Source organism: Colletotrichum destructivum, chromosome 1 (genome assembly GCF_034447905.1).
Source record: "Colletotrichum destructivum chromosome 1, complete sequence".
In the NCBI taxonomy this organism is placed as follows: Eukaryota; Fungi; Ascomycota; class Sordariomycetes; order Glomerellales; family Glomerellaceae; genus Colletotrichum; species Colletotrichum destructivum.
The window spans coordinates 1999466-2014606 of NC_085896.1; the positions used below are offsets into that span (position 1 = coordinate 1999466).

A 15141-nucleotide genomic window follows, 5' to 3' on the forward strand; every position below is an offset into this window, starting at 1 on the left:
GGACAGTAAGGGCGAGAAATCAATGCTGATCAAGGCCGTTTGGCTCGCGTTGGTCGTTCAGACAGACCCTGTCTCTCAGATCTCAACCCCACCAACCAATGCATCCTACTTAATTGCCCCGCGCGCCCACCACCCACGCATCTCGCACATGCTAGCCACTTTCCAGGTCTGTCACCTGTCGTCGCCGAAGATCTGGGGCGGTCACCGGCACTGCCGGCACTTCCGGATCAATCAAGACAACCAACGTCTTGTTCTCGTCCGGCTGTCCCAGGACTGGTCGGGCGACCACTGACTCTGTGCGCGTGTCGCGTGGCGCCATGCTGCCTCCCGAATCTCGGCTCAGCCGTCAGCAGCACTCGAATTCCTGCTATCGACTCCCCACACTTGCCCATTTCCTCCTCCGCGGTCGCCGCAAATCTCATGGCTCTAGTGGCTCTTGCCTCCCGGGTACTACGGAGGTTCAATGAAGACACGAACCAGCTCCTCCATCTGTCAATCAATTATTATCCGTCAGTGATGTCATGATGCAACCGTGAAGAGAAGGATCTCTCTCGTATTATCTTGAGCGGCACTCGTCTCGCTTGCTTGTCACGCCCGTCAGCCACCACGTAGCAAGACTTGGCAGCCCTTCAGCGCCCCGGCACATGCATTTCTCCACCGCTTGCTTTTCACGACAGAGACGCGTCGCCAAGCGCCAAGCTTACACAACGTGGCCAGGCCGTTTTATCGATACCGCTGGAACGGTTCCTGTGTTGGCGGCCACCCGCTACGCGCCTGGGTTTCCTGATCTACCTAGCCTTGGCCTGACGAGCCGTGTACGGCTCTGGAGACCGGAAGGCTCACAGGAACGGGCGCCTTTAGACGGAACAGACTAGGAACCGACTGTCTGGGACACCAAACTGCAGTCTCAAAGAGTTCGAGAAAACAAGTCTTCGCCAAGCCACTTGCGGGCCACCCCCCAAGCCAGCCCAAATCCCCCCTGACTCTCACGACCTAGAACATCAGTTGAGTCGATCCTTTTGATATTCTCTGGGAGAGCAGGAGGAGCTTCGTCATTTGGGGGTGTGCCAAATTCCGGGGGCTAGTGCCGTGGACTGTCAACAAGATCCGAATATGGAGTTGATTCTCACTTGATCGTCACTTCCTGTTGTGCCCGCCAGGCCCCGCCAAGCCCCGTCAGACGTGATGAATGCCTCGCTTTGCAACCCTTTGAGGGGCCGTCGTCATCAAGAGAAAGTCTGTTTGGTGGCGGTTGACGCGGCCCTCCTTGTCGGGTCCGCTTCGAGCACGAGTTTTGTCCCCGCCCGATGAGGTCCCTGGGACCGGGACGGACTGGCAGGTGGGCGAGCCTGGAGTCATGGACTGAAGAATGCCGATAGGAAGACCAGAGAATCTTTGCGTCCCGTGGGTTTGTCTCCCGTCTACGGGCAACCGGCGTGGCCACGGAATCACTCGAGTACGAGGCAGGTAGAGTTTTTGTTGTTTTAACTGATTTGAATTCATTCGCGAAACTATATCGCTTTGATCTTCCTCTCACCACCTCATGTTCAAGCCCACACCTCTCCGACAGCGTCTTGGTATCTCTTCCAAACCCAGTTCCCACCTCTTTTGGTTGTCCTCGCCCACATGAGGTCTTATTGTATCTGAGCGCATTGGCTTGCTTCCCCTCCAGTGCCTAAAATCAGGTCATATTTTGACCATTGCCCCATGGAAAATCAATGCCAAGTAAACGCCCATCTAAGCCTGCGTCGCCGGCTAGGCCGTTGTCCCTTCGTTCCAAACATATACATGGGTGCCGTACGTCGGTCCCTCTCATTAATTCGCAGCAGATTTTGGTTTTCCACCCCCCACCGTACCATGCAAGACGTCATCACCCTTCAGCATCGCCCCATATACATCTACGTCCCGCCACACAATATACACGGTAAAACTCCCAAACAAAGCAGAACAAGGCTCTTGCCGGAGCCGTCCGTTTTCCCCTTGGTGATGCGCCGTCATGATTGCTCGCGATGTAGAAGTCGTAGAGGAAGAAATTGGGCCCACAGCGCCACGCTTCGTTTTTTCGTCGAAAAAAAAATTCGACACAGAAACGTCGTTTCGGCTGCACAAACCCGTTCAGGGAGTAGTCGGCGGGCCCGAGTCATCTCCCAACCGCCGGCCATGGGAAGGCGCGCTGGGTGACTGGGCCTCGTACTCCTGCTGTTGAGGTCGTACACCGGGCCAGAGCGGCGGCCTGCTCAATTGCAGCGTTGCCGCTTCTGGAGGTTGACTCGCGCCGCGTGAAAGATGGGAGAAGTTACTCGCTGTCCGGCCGAGTGCACCGGCAGGCTGGGGAGAGAGGGCAGACGCGTCGCTAGTAGTTCTGGTGAATGCCGCACGCTCCAGGGTCTCTTGGCCTCTCTCCTCTTCCAGCAGTTGAGCCAATGCTGCCCCTTGCCTCGGTGGCGCGGGGATGACGGTGACTGGTAGACTGTCCGTCTCGGGAGTGGGGCGCATCTTCTCTCTGATCTTCTCGGCTTGTGTCGCTGCGAAGTCTTCCAACCGGGCCCGGAGATCCCATCTTCCAGCATCATCGTGACCGCCACGGGCTTCCGACTTGGACTCGGCATGAGCCATCACTTCGGCGGGTGGATCCCGAGCGGTTCGCCGGAAGAGCGGGTTGGCGATGAGCGATCTCCATCCATTCCTGCCCTTCGCGGCCATGTCTTCCTGGGCTTCCGTGTCCATTTCAACCGCCTTGTGAGTCGCTGGTCTCGGGATGGGAGCCGCCATCGCGGGCTCGTCGTCGCTAGCGACTGACTTGCTCCTTGAGAATGCCGAATCGCTCCTCGAAATGGCAGCTGCTGGGTTGCGTTGAGGCGGGTGGGCATCCTGGGGCGCCACCTCTGGCGTCCGCGAGGTTGCTTCCGACGGCATTTGGTATCTGACGGCATACACAGTGCTCGCTGCGCTTGCTGTGTCGGTTCGGCTCACGGGAGTTACCGCGGGGGCGGGCCGTGAAGGCCACACTGGCGGGCGTAACAGACCGCCCATAGATCTTTGGCCATTCTGGGCGTTGTGCGGTTCGGCATTGGCCTGAGCGTGGTTGACACGGTACCTGGAGGCGATTTGTGTCATGCCGGGCCAAAGGTTGCCTCTGCCACCAGAAGGAGAACCTTGAGCGACGGCTCCACCACCTTGGGGGCCATCTTGGCCACCGTCGTCCCGGCCGCCATGCCGATTCTTCCTTCTTCTAAGCCAAGGAAACTCCGAGGCAGATACTTCCAGCATTTCGTCGCCGTCAAATATTTCGCGGCCAAGAATACCGTCCTTCTTCTCTTCCCTCTCCAAAGCTTCGATTCTCTCCACCCATTCCCAAACCACCACGCTGGCGGCCGCGGCACCAACCCAACGAACGTAGTCTCCCCATCCCGTGAATTCCGGCTTGGCCATGTCCAGGACGAAGAAGACAACTGGGACGAGGATGGCGAAGAGGGAGAGGGTGGAAACCAAAACCATGTTCTTCATCAACGGATGGTAGAACGCGTATCGCTTCTTCATGAGGGAGTAGTAAATGACCCAGGCGGCGTACAAGAGGCCGAGGGAGAGTTGAAATAGATAGCTGAGAGCGGGGATGGCATTGACGAAGCTCCGGGGACGGGCGTTGCCGTTGCTCCCGCTGGTGGGGAACTGAAAGCTGTTGAGAGCGCTGAAGATGAGGTTCAGCGTGATCAGCGCGAATGCAGTCCACTTGATAATAACCTTTTCCCGTTGGCGTGGGAAGAGTCGGATGAGAGTTTGGGCTTGCGCCAGCCACAAAAACGTGTCAGAAATCAGGCGAATGACCTTCAGTTCCGTGCCGTCCATGACCTCCGATTGCATCTTTTGGGCGTCCTGAATTGCCCATTGATACTGCTGCTCCGCCACCTTGAAGGTGTCGGCGCTGGCTATCGTGAGTGAGATTGCAACGGTAACGGCGGCCACTTTCTGCAGCCACGGTCGTCCTCCGATGCTAATTCCGTTTGACGTTCCGCCACCGGTAAACCCGCGTCGACCCAGATATACAATTCCGCCGTCGAGAAAGGATCGAGGAGTGATGAAAAGCATAATAACAAGCATATATGCCGTCACAGTCGTCGCGGCGAGTGCGTAGCAGACGGGGAAAATGGATTGAGAGAAAAAGGGATCGCGGAAGTCTTTGTATTGCACCGCGCCTCCGGTCGCGGTTTCTTCGTAGTTTACACCATTATTTGCGATAATGATGGGTGCGGCGGTAACAAACTTGGCGGCGGCGGCTCCCGCAGCCCCCAGATCGGGGAGAGGATTTACGTTCCCCATGGTCGCGGTGCCTACTCGTCGAGCTGCTTGTCGATGAGGAACAGAGCGGCCAGCCGCAGGTGAGGATCAGAAGAGGCTTCCTCCTATTCGCGAACACTCGCCATCGAAGAGACGTTGCAGTCGTCGGTGGTTTCGCAGTGGCGATTGGCGGCGGCGTCGGGTTGTTGTCGTCGAGGGACGTGGATTCGGGGGCTCGGTCGGACGGATGGCTGCAGCGGTAGTTGAGGAACACGAGTCCGGGCGGCTTCCAATTTCGCGCACAAAATTGTTAGAGAACTGACGCGTAGTTCGGTGGACGAAGCATCGGTTGTTCAAAGGCTTCCAAGAATAAGTAGAATAGTGACAGCAGGTCACAGTTGAAGTGTTAATAAACCGGGTCAAGTTAGAAGTCGTCAGCGACCGTAAAGGAGAATAGGTTCCAAGAAGGCTTGCGTGTGGGGGGATTGTGGGAGGGATCGCAGGCTGGGCGCCGAGAGATTGTTGGGAGGACGGAAGTGTTTGGGGGGAGGAAGAGCGAAAAAAGGGAGGCCGGGGGAAGAAAAGAGACCGGGCGCTATTTCGGGGGCCTGATGAGTCGACGTGGACGGGGAGGTGGCGCGCTGTGTTCTTTGCGCTTTGTCGGACTCGTGCTGGCCAGATCAGGCTCTTGCTGCTCGTGGTGGAGTCGGAGACCGTCTCGAAAGTGTTTTGGATAGCAGTTCGGGGGGAAGCGGATGGTTATGGGAGAAGGGGGGAGAACAGCAGCAACACTCTCTCGTAGAAGGGGGTGCCGGGGACGGCGGTGCTAGTGCGAACGCGATTGACCACACTGTGAAAGATGGGTCAGTGTGTTAAAAGTACCCCCCCCCCTCGGTGCCAGCCAGGATGTCTTCACTGTGTTGAATGCTACCGGATACGGGTCCACTTAGACGGTACACCCTCAATTGCCACTGCGGAGTTGAGCGGGATCAAGTATCTCTGATTTCGGGCGCACAGTCACCCCACTGTACAGTACCGAGTCAGAGGCACCGACTCTCCAGACTCTGTGCGATCGTGTACTGACAGCTTGGCAGACCCGAGAGGAGAGAAGACTAGGAGCGATCGACAAATCTCAAGAAAAAGGGTCCCTCGCCGTTGCAAAATATAGGTATTGTGCACGACGTGAGTGAAAGGGGGTTCAGCGTCTTCTTCAAGGTGAAAATGACAAGGCATCGTCGACCGGCAAACAGTCCAACTTCCAAAGTCGAGCTACCATGGTTTTTCGTTGCGTGCGTGACCGAGAAAGAGTGTAAAGCAGCAGAGCGGGCAGATCTGATACCGGGATAAGGTTGCGAGAAATTGATTGACACGCTTTCGGAGAGACAGAAGAGTGAGAAGTGCAATCCCGTCGCATGAAGATTGCAGCGAAAAAGGCGGGCAAGGGCTCCGCTTGAACTCTGTCTGCAGCCCGGCCATCGAGATCAGACGGAGGGGGGAAATTGATGAATTGTCACGTCGGTCAAGTCATCTGTCGTTCGCATGCGCATTGTGCGGTTAGACAGAGAACCTGGGGTATGACATCGCGAAATACCTCCTACGTCCGCGAGGTTCTGAACACATGTTTTTTTGCCCAGAGATGCGAGCTTGTCCAACGAGCAAGCGTTTTCCAGGCCTGCCTTGAAACAGACAGAGGCGGATGACGAGGAGCGTATACGCTACCATAGCTGACTGACGGATCTTGACTGCTTAGCTAATACACGGGAAAGTATCCGTCCGGACGTACAGACACTTGAACAGGTGAGACACACCGTCCGCCCGGCGCTAGACTTGCCGGGGTGCATCAGCGTCTCCACCACTCGAAAGAGGGCGTGCTCGCCATTCGCGGACGGCCAAACGGTGGCTAAGCCTCTCCGCCTCGAGGGACACACCCTGAGACGGAGACAGCAGCTGTGCCGATCAATGTTGGATTCCAGATGGTCGCCGGCCTTCCCTTGGGCTTCGCAGCTTTTTGTCTTGGCATTTTGGAACATGGGAGGAAAAGGGAAGCCTTCCTCGGTGCTTTTTCCTCCCGATGCGATGAGAAGACGCAGCAAATGGTGTGGAAGCTTGGAGAGTAAAATGTCGAGAACGAGGGCTTGAATCTTAGGTGGTGGCGACACGGACTCGATCTCGTTTCCCTGTACCTTGTACCGATAAACCTGCAGAGTGCAGGTAGACTACAGATAGGCACAGGAGATACAGATACAGTTAGGTGGTGTGGCGCTGTCAGCAGAACTAATACCAAAGTGCGTGTGCTATGCCCCTTCCTCGGGCTGCACGTTTTGTGGGCGGATGACAAAGGACGGTGGAAGAAGGTGAAGCAAAGAGTCGTAGCGTGAGTCCACTGCAAAATAAGCCCACCACTTGCCGTGCCTCGCTTGGGCGGCCACTGAGCTGGAAGAGGAAATGATGGAGTGACCCATCCCTCGCAGGATCCGGCACTGTGTCAGGGATCTCGAGCACGACGTTCCTTTCCAGTGCACCCCCTCCCTCCCACCCCCCCTTTCGAGCCCATCTGCGCACCGTGCAGTGTCCAATGGGGGAGCACTTTGGGCGAGAAGTACGGGTCAGCTGCAACCCATGGCTGCGAACCAGCATCCAAATAGGTGAATGCTCATCGAGAGGGCGACCAGGGCGACCAGGGGATATGAGTCGCTCGAATTGCATGATCTTCTCCTCTCGGCGATTTGCGCATCATTACAGTCCGCAAAATGGGAGAAGAACACAAGCTCAGACCAACGGCAAAACTTCATCGACACAGGGATGGTTGGACATGGCCTCTGCTGCAAAGGTCGTTCGTGGGACAGTATGTGGACGGTTTCCGTAAGAACGAGCTGGTTTTTAAGTCGATGCCGACTTGGCCTACGTTGTTGCAGACTTCCCCAGCGTCGCCGCCATGCCCTGTCGAAGAAGTGTAACGCACACCAACTCGCATGGGGCCGGGAGATGAGAAGAGAGGTAGGCAGGTGACATCAGGGGGGGGGGGGGGGGGGCGGGGGTTCGAAACCTGAATGTTGGCTCTCTCTCCCTTTCTCTATTTCGGCCTCGGCCAATGATTCATTTCGGATTCTCGTGGGCTGCATCGAGCCCCTCGGACAACAGCTGTATTATGTACTCTGTAGGGTTGCAAGAGGATGAATGGGACTGGACACCTCAATGCCCGGGCGTTGTGATGGTGCGCTTGATGTTGATTTGGATGTGCCTGTTTTTATCACACTGGCCGGGTTTCGTCCAATTGCAGCGTGCCAGAATCGATCGCTCTTCCCTGTCTCCCTTAGTACATTCCCTCCAACCGGCTTCAGCTAGAGCCCACAGCTGGACGAGAACGAGGAATCACGAATAGATGGGCACACGGGCTTGCGGGATTTGGTAGGTGGCTTGAGCTTTCTCTCCTTTCCCCTTCTCCCCCCGTTCTTCGTGCTTCTTTCCCCCAGACCCAAGTCCCAGTCCTTCCCACACCTGCCCGTCTTGGCTCTGCTCCCTCTTGGCAAAGCTTATCACTCGTGGTCGGCCAAAGGCTTGGCGATTCGCCTTGCCGTCTTTCATCGTCCCTCCCTCCCTTCCCGTCCACTGTCCGTTTCTTTGGCTGGCTCGGCCTGCTGCAGCTGGCGAGGGGCACGACGGCGTTGTTATCCATTCTGACCCCCCCCGTCCAACTGTCGAACTATCTGCCTTCGCCCTAGACGAACTGTGTCTGCCTCAGCTTTCACCCCACAACATGACACGAGCACTTGGGCCAGTCCATCCTGCTACCATATTTTCCTACTGATATTTTCCCAGCGGATGCGGACGGTTTCATTTGATTCTTTGCCCGCCCGTTTTTGCCATCAATTGAGTCTCTTGGGATTCGTGCTCAGGGACCCTGCGTTGTGTCAACTCTCACAATGACACATAACCTGTGCCGTCTTGAGCGGTGGCCGACTCGGTGTGAGGGCGGGGAGAGGCTGGCGAAGTTCAGGCTGTACGCGGCAATCAGCAGCGAATCCCGACACGCGACACTCACGACTCAATACTCGACCGACACATCTGCACTGGCCAGCAAACGGCCACCAGCGCCGTCTCGAACTCACTTAGTGGCCGGTGCTTGCCGTTCCAGATAACCGTGCTATTGCACTTTGCCCGGCCAATTCTCGCGACATGCTTCCACCCTATGTCGAGAACCAAGCCTCAAACAACTTGAAATCTATCTAGGGCGCAATGAAGCTTGCCGTTCTCGAAGAAACCGTCTAGTCAAGTCTCCCCGTCGCATCTTGAGGGCCTCCCTACCTAACGCTCCACTTTCCAGGCTGCATGCCAAAAACCAGATGAAGCTGCGGCGCGTAGCTGCGCTGTTTCGCTCGTCTCAGTCATCCCAAACCTGGAACGGATTCCAACACGTCGCAAGTCCAGTACTGTGTTGTCCTCTTGGTGAGCCGCATCAGCGTCCATTGGGGAACCCGGGTGGATGTCTTGTCTTGCTAAGAGCCGCCAAGTCATCCCGATACTTGTTTGGCTCAACTGGGATTTGGGCAAGATGTAACTCTTGGCGATTGGCAGGCTCGCAGAAAACTCGCTCAGATCTCTGTCGGCCGTTCAACACCATTACCAAGGTATGAAGTAGGCCAAATCAGGAGCCGCGCCAACACGTCCCAGACTCTTCTAGGAGCTTTAAATCGCCTTGGCCGGCCTTTTGGGATTACGCGGGGGACACTTTAGCCAGTCTGCATGTTTCCCAGATCGAGTGTGGTCGACCCTCGCTCAAATCGTCGACCTGTGTCTATCAAGAAAAGGGAGGGGTGACGCACGAATCTCCTGATTTGGTCTTGGAGAACCAGCGATCCCGCCCGAACAGAGACAAATACCGGTTTTCGGAGAGACAGCATTGCGGCACACTAATCATACCCCTCCTCTCACATGCATGCGTTTTGCGAGTGATTGGTATCATTTTCGAACTTCCCTTCTTTCCATAGTGTGATGGGCTCATGGTCTAGCCCGCGTAAGCAGTATCAGCCAACATCTTGATCCCGGATGGTTTGCTAATGCGCCAGTCGACGCTTGCCGCCGTGGATACGACGTTTCCAACCAATTGCGCGCGCGTGTGTGTGTGTGTGCCTGTGGAATAACAGCCGAGTGTTTCGTGCTTCTGAGATGACTGAACCGCGACGGTCGAGACGCCAAATGATGTCGTCCAAGTCACGAGTGCCAGTGTGCAATCGCAATCGAGAGTGATTGCTTTTATACAGTCTGTCTCCCGCCTAGCCACCTTGGCCAAAGATAAGAGTATTAATAGCCCATCCAAACGTTTGTCGATATCGGGACGATCAACATAAAATAGTCCTTGGCAGCTCGTAGAGTTTTCGACCCCCAAACAGATTAAAAATTCGTAACTTAAAGTCGCCTTGTTTTTGACATGACCTCGTGAGAGCCTCACGGGCGGTCCTTTTGTGACTGAACCATTTGAAGAGGAGGAAGAAGGAGGGGGAGAGGGGGTATCAATCGTATAGACTCTACGGATGCGTCTCCCGATGCGTCACTGCGACGTCAAGCCTCCTGGTCAAACGTGTCATTGAGGTACCCAACGAAACTCTCCCTCATCCTCTCCACGCTGAAGTTGCCCACGCCCTCAAGCCCGATGCCTCCGCGGTTCAGCCCGACAAAGGCCCTCCTCAGCCTCTGCAGCTGCGGCAGCCCGACCTTGCGCCCGGGGAGCCTGACCACCAGCTCCTCCTTCTCCTTCTCCTCCTTTCCTTGGGGGCCTGCGGCTCCGCGGGAGACGGCGACCTCGCCGCCGCCCTCGTCCCCATCGCCCTGCGCCTCGAGCACGCGCCTCACAACGTCCTGTGTCTCGCGGTCGAGCACGTACAGGTAGTCCCCGCCGGCGTCGCGGCTGCGCTGGACGGTGGCCTGGTTGGGCTTCACGACCTTGCGCCCCGTCCCTGCGACCGCGTCCCAGACGTCGTCAAAGACCCGGGCAGCCTGCGCGTCGTCGTCGTCCCAGATGAGTGTGAAGAGCGGGCTGTCCCACCGCGTCATCGGGTTCGGTTCCTCGTACCGGAACACAAGGTTCTCCCAGTTGTCCGGCTCGTAGGGCTGTTCCTCTCCGTCCGCCTCCGTCTTTGCGTCGTCGTCGTCGTCGTCGCTCCCCGCGGGCTTCTCGGCGTTCTCTGCCGCCTGCGTAGTCACTGTCGTCGTCGTAGTTGTAGAGGCTTCCGCCCTCCTCCTTAACCTTTCCTCATTGATGCCCCTGGCCCTCTCCACGCCGCAACCAATTTGCAACACCACGCTCGGCGTCCGGACGGCCTTGGCCTCGCAATGCAGCTGGTACCGCCACCCCTTGATGTAGTTCAGCCCGTCCAGGATGACTATGTCCCGGTCCGAGAGCACGCGCTTGACGGCGCCGTAGACGGCGGCGCGGGCGTCCTTTTCTGAGGCGTTGGCCGAGCGCGTGTGCGCGCGCACCTTTTCCGGGTCGAGGTCATAGACGTCGCGCGGGATGGAGAGGGTTGAGTCCGAGATGTAGTGCAACCTGTAGGGCTGTCTCCCGCCGGTACTCGCTGCGGCCCCTTCGGCGGACGTCGTCGAGGAGGACGGGGCGGAGGTAGTGGTTGCGGCCGAGCCCGAGGCGATGCGGGCGGCGAGGTGCGCTTGAAGCTGTTTCGCGCGGTGCGTCTTGCCCGAGGTCGGGAGGCCGGATACTATGATTAACTGTCACGTGGTGTCAGTGATCAAGCTGGGCCTGATTTTGCGACACTATAGACTGCGGCTTGCTTACCGGCATCTTGTCTGTGGCTTTCGGCTCGTCATGCGTGGACGACTTGCGGTATGGAGCGGAAGGTGAGTGACAGACTTTGGCGGGGTTCCTTGAAGGGGACTTTTTTCGCGTGCTGCGATCAGCTACCCCACCTACCCAATTGAGATTTTGTATGGTTGAACCAAAGTGGTTGAGAGTACAAGGAAAGTGTACAGTGAGCGAGTAAGCTGAGGGAATCCTTTTCATTGATTCCCAGGATATACGTATGAAACGAAGCAGACGCAAACAGTGGTGGCTACCGTGCAAGCTACCAAAAGAAAGAAAAAAAAAAATACTGAACCTTGATGGCTTTTGGTTTTGGGTATCTTGAATCTTGTAGCTCCCTTCAAACGCCTAATATCTCATATTGCTCTTGACAACAACACCTCTCTCTTCACAGCCCCATCTTCTGATCCACATCCTTGTTTTCATCGCCATTCTCGTTGGACGTATGCGCGGCCACGATCTCAATGTAGAGCAATATGCGCTCCGCTGCCAGGTCCATCATCTGCTTGGCATACAAGTCTCGCGCATTCGGGCCCTTCCTACCACGACCCCGACGGTTCGGGGTCGTCGCGCTCCTCCTATTCGAACCCTTAACCTTCGCCTCGCGCGCCTCGATGCCTCGAGCAGCAGCTTTATGGAGCCGGTCTCCGGCGTTCCTGACGTCCTCTGCGGGCAACGTGTGAAGGAGGTTCTCGAGGATCAGCGCCACCCTGGCGTTGTCGTCCGGGTCGATGGTGTTAGCATGCATACCCAGGTAGCACAGCTCCAGAACATCCGCATTGATTATGACGCCAGTCTCTTCGCCGTTGCAGACCTTTTTTGGATCCAAGTATCCATTGGGTAGCAGCTGGTCTAATTGGATGGTCAGGAGGTCGACCTTGAATGCACCCCCGTAGCGCTGGACGTAGACGCCCATGTCCTTGATGAATTGGTGGAAGAACGACAGAGGTTGCTGCTTGAGCAGCCTGCACAGCTCCATTAGATATTCGTTGTGGTCCATGAACGTATCGGGAAGATCGTAGGCAACCTCGGACAGGAGTTCCATCAGCCTGAGACGAAGTGGGATGGAATCGGCCAGGGGCGTAATCGTATCGCCTGCCTTCTTCACTGGCGTGCGCGGGGTTCCCGGCGTGCCCGTGTCCGAGGGCTCAGAGTCCGTCGGGTCGTGGAAGTAGTCGCCAAACTGGCCGTTGTCGATGTCGAGCATGGCTGTCCGCTTCCGCTTCTTGTCGTCGCTCGCGAGTCCCTTTGTCTCTTTGTTAAATACCTCCGAGAACTTGGCCATGGACGAACTGGAGCCATCAGCAAACATGGCCTGTAGGATCATCCTCAGAGCGCCCCTGCCAGAGTCGGCTTTCTGCTGGATATACATGACGAGGATAGACCCCCGTGTGTTGTCCCAGCGCTGCGGAGCCTGCGGAGAGGCCAGCGCGTCCTCGTCCATGCGCTTTCGTTCGCCGAGATCGGCTTCGAGAACATCCAGCATGAACTCCAACCATACCTTCCAGAAGCGCCAGCGGTGGGAATGTATCCTACTGCAGTTGAAGGCCCATCCCACAACAGCCCAGAAATCCTGGGCGCGCTGCCATATGCTGTCCTCGCTGGCAAGCTTATTGTTGGATATCTGGTCTCCGTCGAAATCGTCGTCGTCTTCGTCGTGGTATCGGCTTCGGCGACCATATTGTACTCCGTGAAACCGGAATGCGTCCTTGAGCCCGGCATTGATGGGGCCGACGATGACCAGCAGGTTGCGCAGGTAGTCGAGCGCCTGCGACCCTACCTCGAGACGGTCGGAGCCGGCGGCTCGGGTGGTGTGGCTCGGGTGGATGGCCAGCGTGTTGAGGAGACCGAGGTGGGTTGAAGGCGGGACATAGATGGGTTTCCTGGTGGTTTTTTCCTTTCGTGAGTAGCCTGAGGTGAGGAGGCTGTTGAAGAGACCGAGCGCGCCATTATCTAGATGCCTGTCAGCGGAGGGGGCGATGGTCGTGGGCCGGGTGCTGCAGTCAAACTTACATAGATGCTCCTCTAGGTAGATCTGGCAGTGCTCCTTGAGCTCGCGGGGGAGCTGGTCCGCAAGGGAATACATAGGTCTGATTTTTGCGGGAGTCGCGGGCGTGTTCTTTGTGTCGGCGGCATCGGGCGACTGAAGTGCGGTTTGAAACGAAGCTGGGGACGATACGGCGGACATGTCGGACCAGAGCTCTATCGCGAGACGTGGGGTTTGACGCGTATGGAGTGGGCTTGGACGACGCGATCGGAAATGTGCCTGCGGGTGCCCATTAAAGTCAAAGTGGATCCCCACATAGGTGGATAGGCACTCACCTAGGGGCCCTTGTAGGCACAAAACCTTATTTACGGTACCTACCTACCTTAGGTAGTCGAGTGTCCGCTGTTATGACGTTCCCCCCAGCGCTTTACACCACCCAAATTGAAAGACGTTATCAAAGTCTAAAGTTTCTGGTGGGAGTATCACAGATCATTATGCCTTCTGTGTCACGAGACTTCTACCTACCTTTCAGACACTGCTACCTATCACTTTGAAGACATTACCGGGCTTCTTCAATTATGCTTCTCATCATGTATAGGCAGGTCGGTAGATAACGAGTCATCGACCAGGGAGCGGAAACATATATTAAAAAGGCATACATGGACTAAGTATAGGCTCCGCCAATCTGCAGTCTTACTTCGTTTACGTCGTCACAGATAACTCATCCATCTTAAACGCGTTCATAATTGCAAATAACCGCGTGCGCGTCAGCGCGCAACTGGTGAGGAACCCCAAACTATCGAATCAGAGAGTTAGAGGCATTCTTTCATGTTTCACGCAGCGTGGGCTGTGTGTTAGATGATACATTGTGCTGGGAGCAAAAGAATTGGGGATGCTCGACGTCGATTTTGATTAAGTAATAGGGATCAGAAGTTGAGACTTACATGGGTCGAGTGGTGGTGCTGGAGGCTGTGGTTCCGGTTCGGTATCCTCGCCAGCAAAGTTCTTGACGATACACTCAGAATCGAGCGTCATTCTCACTCCAAGCGAATGAGAAAGTGGGACTCGAGGCGCTAAAGGAGCATTTAGACGTCGAGGTGCCAGGTTTGAATCGAATGGGCCGGTGGGGCTCACCACAAGAGAGGGAGGACTGGCCACCCGAAGTACACCAGGACGCTTTGTCAGGTCAACTGCTGAGGCCGAGATCTCGTAATGGTTTATTTGGTAAATGACAGGAGGTGAAGGGCTTTGAGAGGGAGACACACTAATTCTGATCCAGGTGCGGGATGTTCTCGTCTTATAACACATCATGCGACCTGATCTATGTTGTTGTTGTCCGCCTTCTCTCTCCCCGCCTTCCCCTCACTATCGCAGCCTCATACATCTCGACCTCGTTGGCTCCCTGCCAAGCTTTCGTAGTTGAGCAGCTTGTGACGGGAAAGGAATGGTCGCGACGACCTGACAACAGGCAGACATCCTTACTGAGGTACATCTGGTTTGGAACATCTCCCGATGATCCCTTTACGCCGTAGCATAGGCCTGCTTTAGCCGAAGATGCAGCGGGGAACCGCACGGGACGAGAATCTTGCAAAAGCAAATCTGCTCGAAGCCCAGCTTTCACGAGTTGGTTGACTTTTATGGAAGGGATCTAACGTCCAAGACTGTCCTCATGCGCCGCCGCCGAAGTGGATAACTTCGAACTTGTGACTCGGCCTTTGAAACAGAAGTCCGAATTCACACGATAAACATCACAGGATAAAAATTCATGTACTTGGGTCGTAGCATGTGTTATGTCTCAGCCCCTCCTCTCCTCCCCCCCGCGCGGAAGAAGCAAACATCAGTGCACAACTAGGCGAGCTGAGGAGTCACCGTTGCAAGACAATCTGACGTATCGATACTCCAGCGAGCGAGATCTTAAGCACGGGAAAAGTGATTACACACGGCAGGGGAGTCGCACGATTGCTCCGAAAGTTGTTATTCGCATTAAAGGCCTATGCTACTAGAAATCAGGCAACCTTTCTCCCCTTCTCCTTTTGCGGCTCCTTCTCAGACTTGCTGCCTGCTT

General features: G+C 56.1%; 5 protein-coding genes across 5 annotated transcripts; 2 read left to right on the top strand and 3 right to left on the bottom strand.

Annotated features, from left to right (window-relative positions):
* Positions 1 to 2012: 2012 nt before the first annotated feature.
* On the bottom strand, positions 2013 to 5022 carry CDEST_00619 (uncharacterized protein). Its single transcript, XM_062916778.1, has one exon. The coding sequence runs from the start codon at positions 4315 to 4317 to the stop codon at positions 2116 to 2118; it is 2202 nt and encodes a 733-aa protein (XP_062772829.1). The 5' UTR covers positions 4318 to 5022; the 3' UTR covers positions 2013 to 2115.
* Positions 5023 to 6979: 1957 nt separating this feature from the next.
* CDEST_00620 (uncharacterized protein) lies at positions 6980 to 7141 on the top strand (the record flags this gene model as incomplete). Its single annotated transcript, XM_062916779.1, has 1 exon — positions 6980 to 7141. One exon carries the CDS (start codon positions 6980 to 6982, stop codon positions 7139 to 7141), a length of 162 nt encoding a protein of 53 aa, XP_062772830.1.
* A 385-nt stretch (positions 7142 to 7526) lies between these two features.
* On the top strand, positions 7527 to 9352 carry CDEST_00621 (uncharacterized protein). The gene has a single exon (XM_062916780.1). It carries the CDS (start codon positions 8619 to 8621, stop codon positions 8907 to 8909), a length of 291 nt encoding a protein of 96 aa, XP_062772831.1. The 5' UTR covers positions 7527 to 8618; the 3' UTR covers positions 8910 to 9352.
* Position 9353: 1 nt separating this feature from the next.
* CDEST_00622 (Putative protein KTI12/L-seryl-tRNA(Sec) kinase, P-loop containing nucleoside triphosphate hydrolase) lies at positions 9354 to 11164 on the bottom strand. Its single transcript, XM_062916781.1, has 2 exons — positions 11066 to 11164; positions 9354 to 10998 (listed from the first exon to the last, which is right to left on the bottom strand). The coding sequence occupies exons 1-2, from the start codon at positions 11069 to 11071 to the stop codon at positions 9835 to 9837; spliced, it is 1170 nt and encodes a 389-aa protein (XP_062772832.1). The 5' UTR covers positions 11072 to 11164; the 3' UTR covers positions 9354 to 9834.
* Positions 11165 to 11412: 248 nt separating this feature from the next.
* Positions 11413 to 14314, bottom strand: CDEST_00623 (uncharacterized protein). The gene is made up of 3 exons (XM_062916782.1): positions 14211 to 14314; positions 14021 to 14149; positions 11413 to 13872 (listed from the first exon to the last, which is right to left on the bottom strand). Exon 3 carries the CDS (start codon positions 13275 to 13277, stop codon positions 11478 to 11480), a length of 1800 nt encoding a protein of 599 aa, XP_062772833.1. The 5' UTR covers positions 13278 to 13872; positions 14021 to 14149; positions 14211 to 14314; the 3' UTR covers positions 11413 to 11477.
* Between the last annotated feature and the right edge of the window lie 827 nt (positions 14315 to 15141).

Bases quoted from the DNA above. Each gene is read 5' to 3' on its own strand.
- CDEST_00619 (XM_062916778.1), bottom strand. From the start codon at position 4,317: ATGGGGAACGTAAATCCTCTCCCCGATCTGGGGGCTGCGGGAGCCGCC.
- CDEST_00623 (XM_062916782.1), bottom strand. From the start codon at position 13,277: ATGTCCGCCGTATCGTCCCCAGCTTCGTTTCAAACCGCACTTCAGTCG.
- CDEST_00621 (XM_062916780.1), top strand. From the start codon at position 8,619: ATGAAGCTGCGGCGCGTAGCTGCGCTGTTTCGCTCGTCTCAGTCATCC.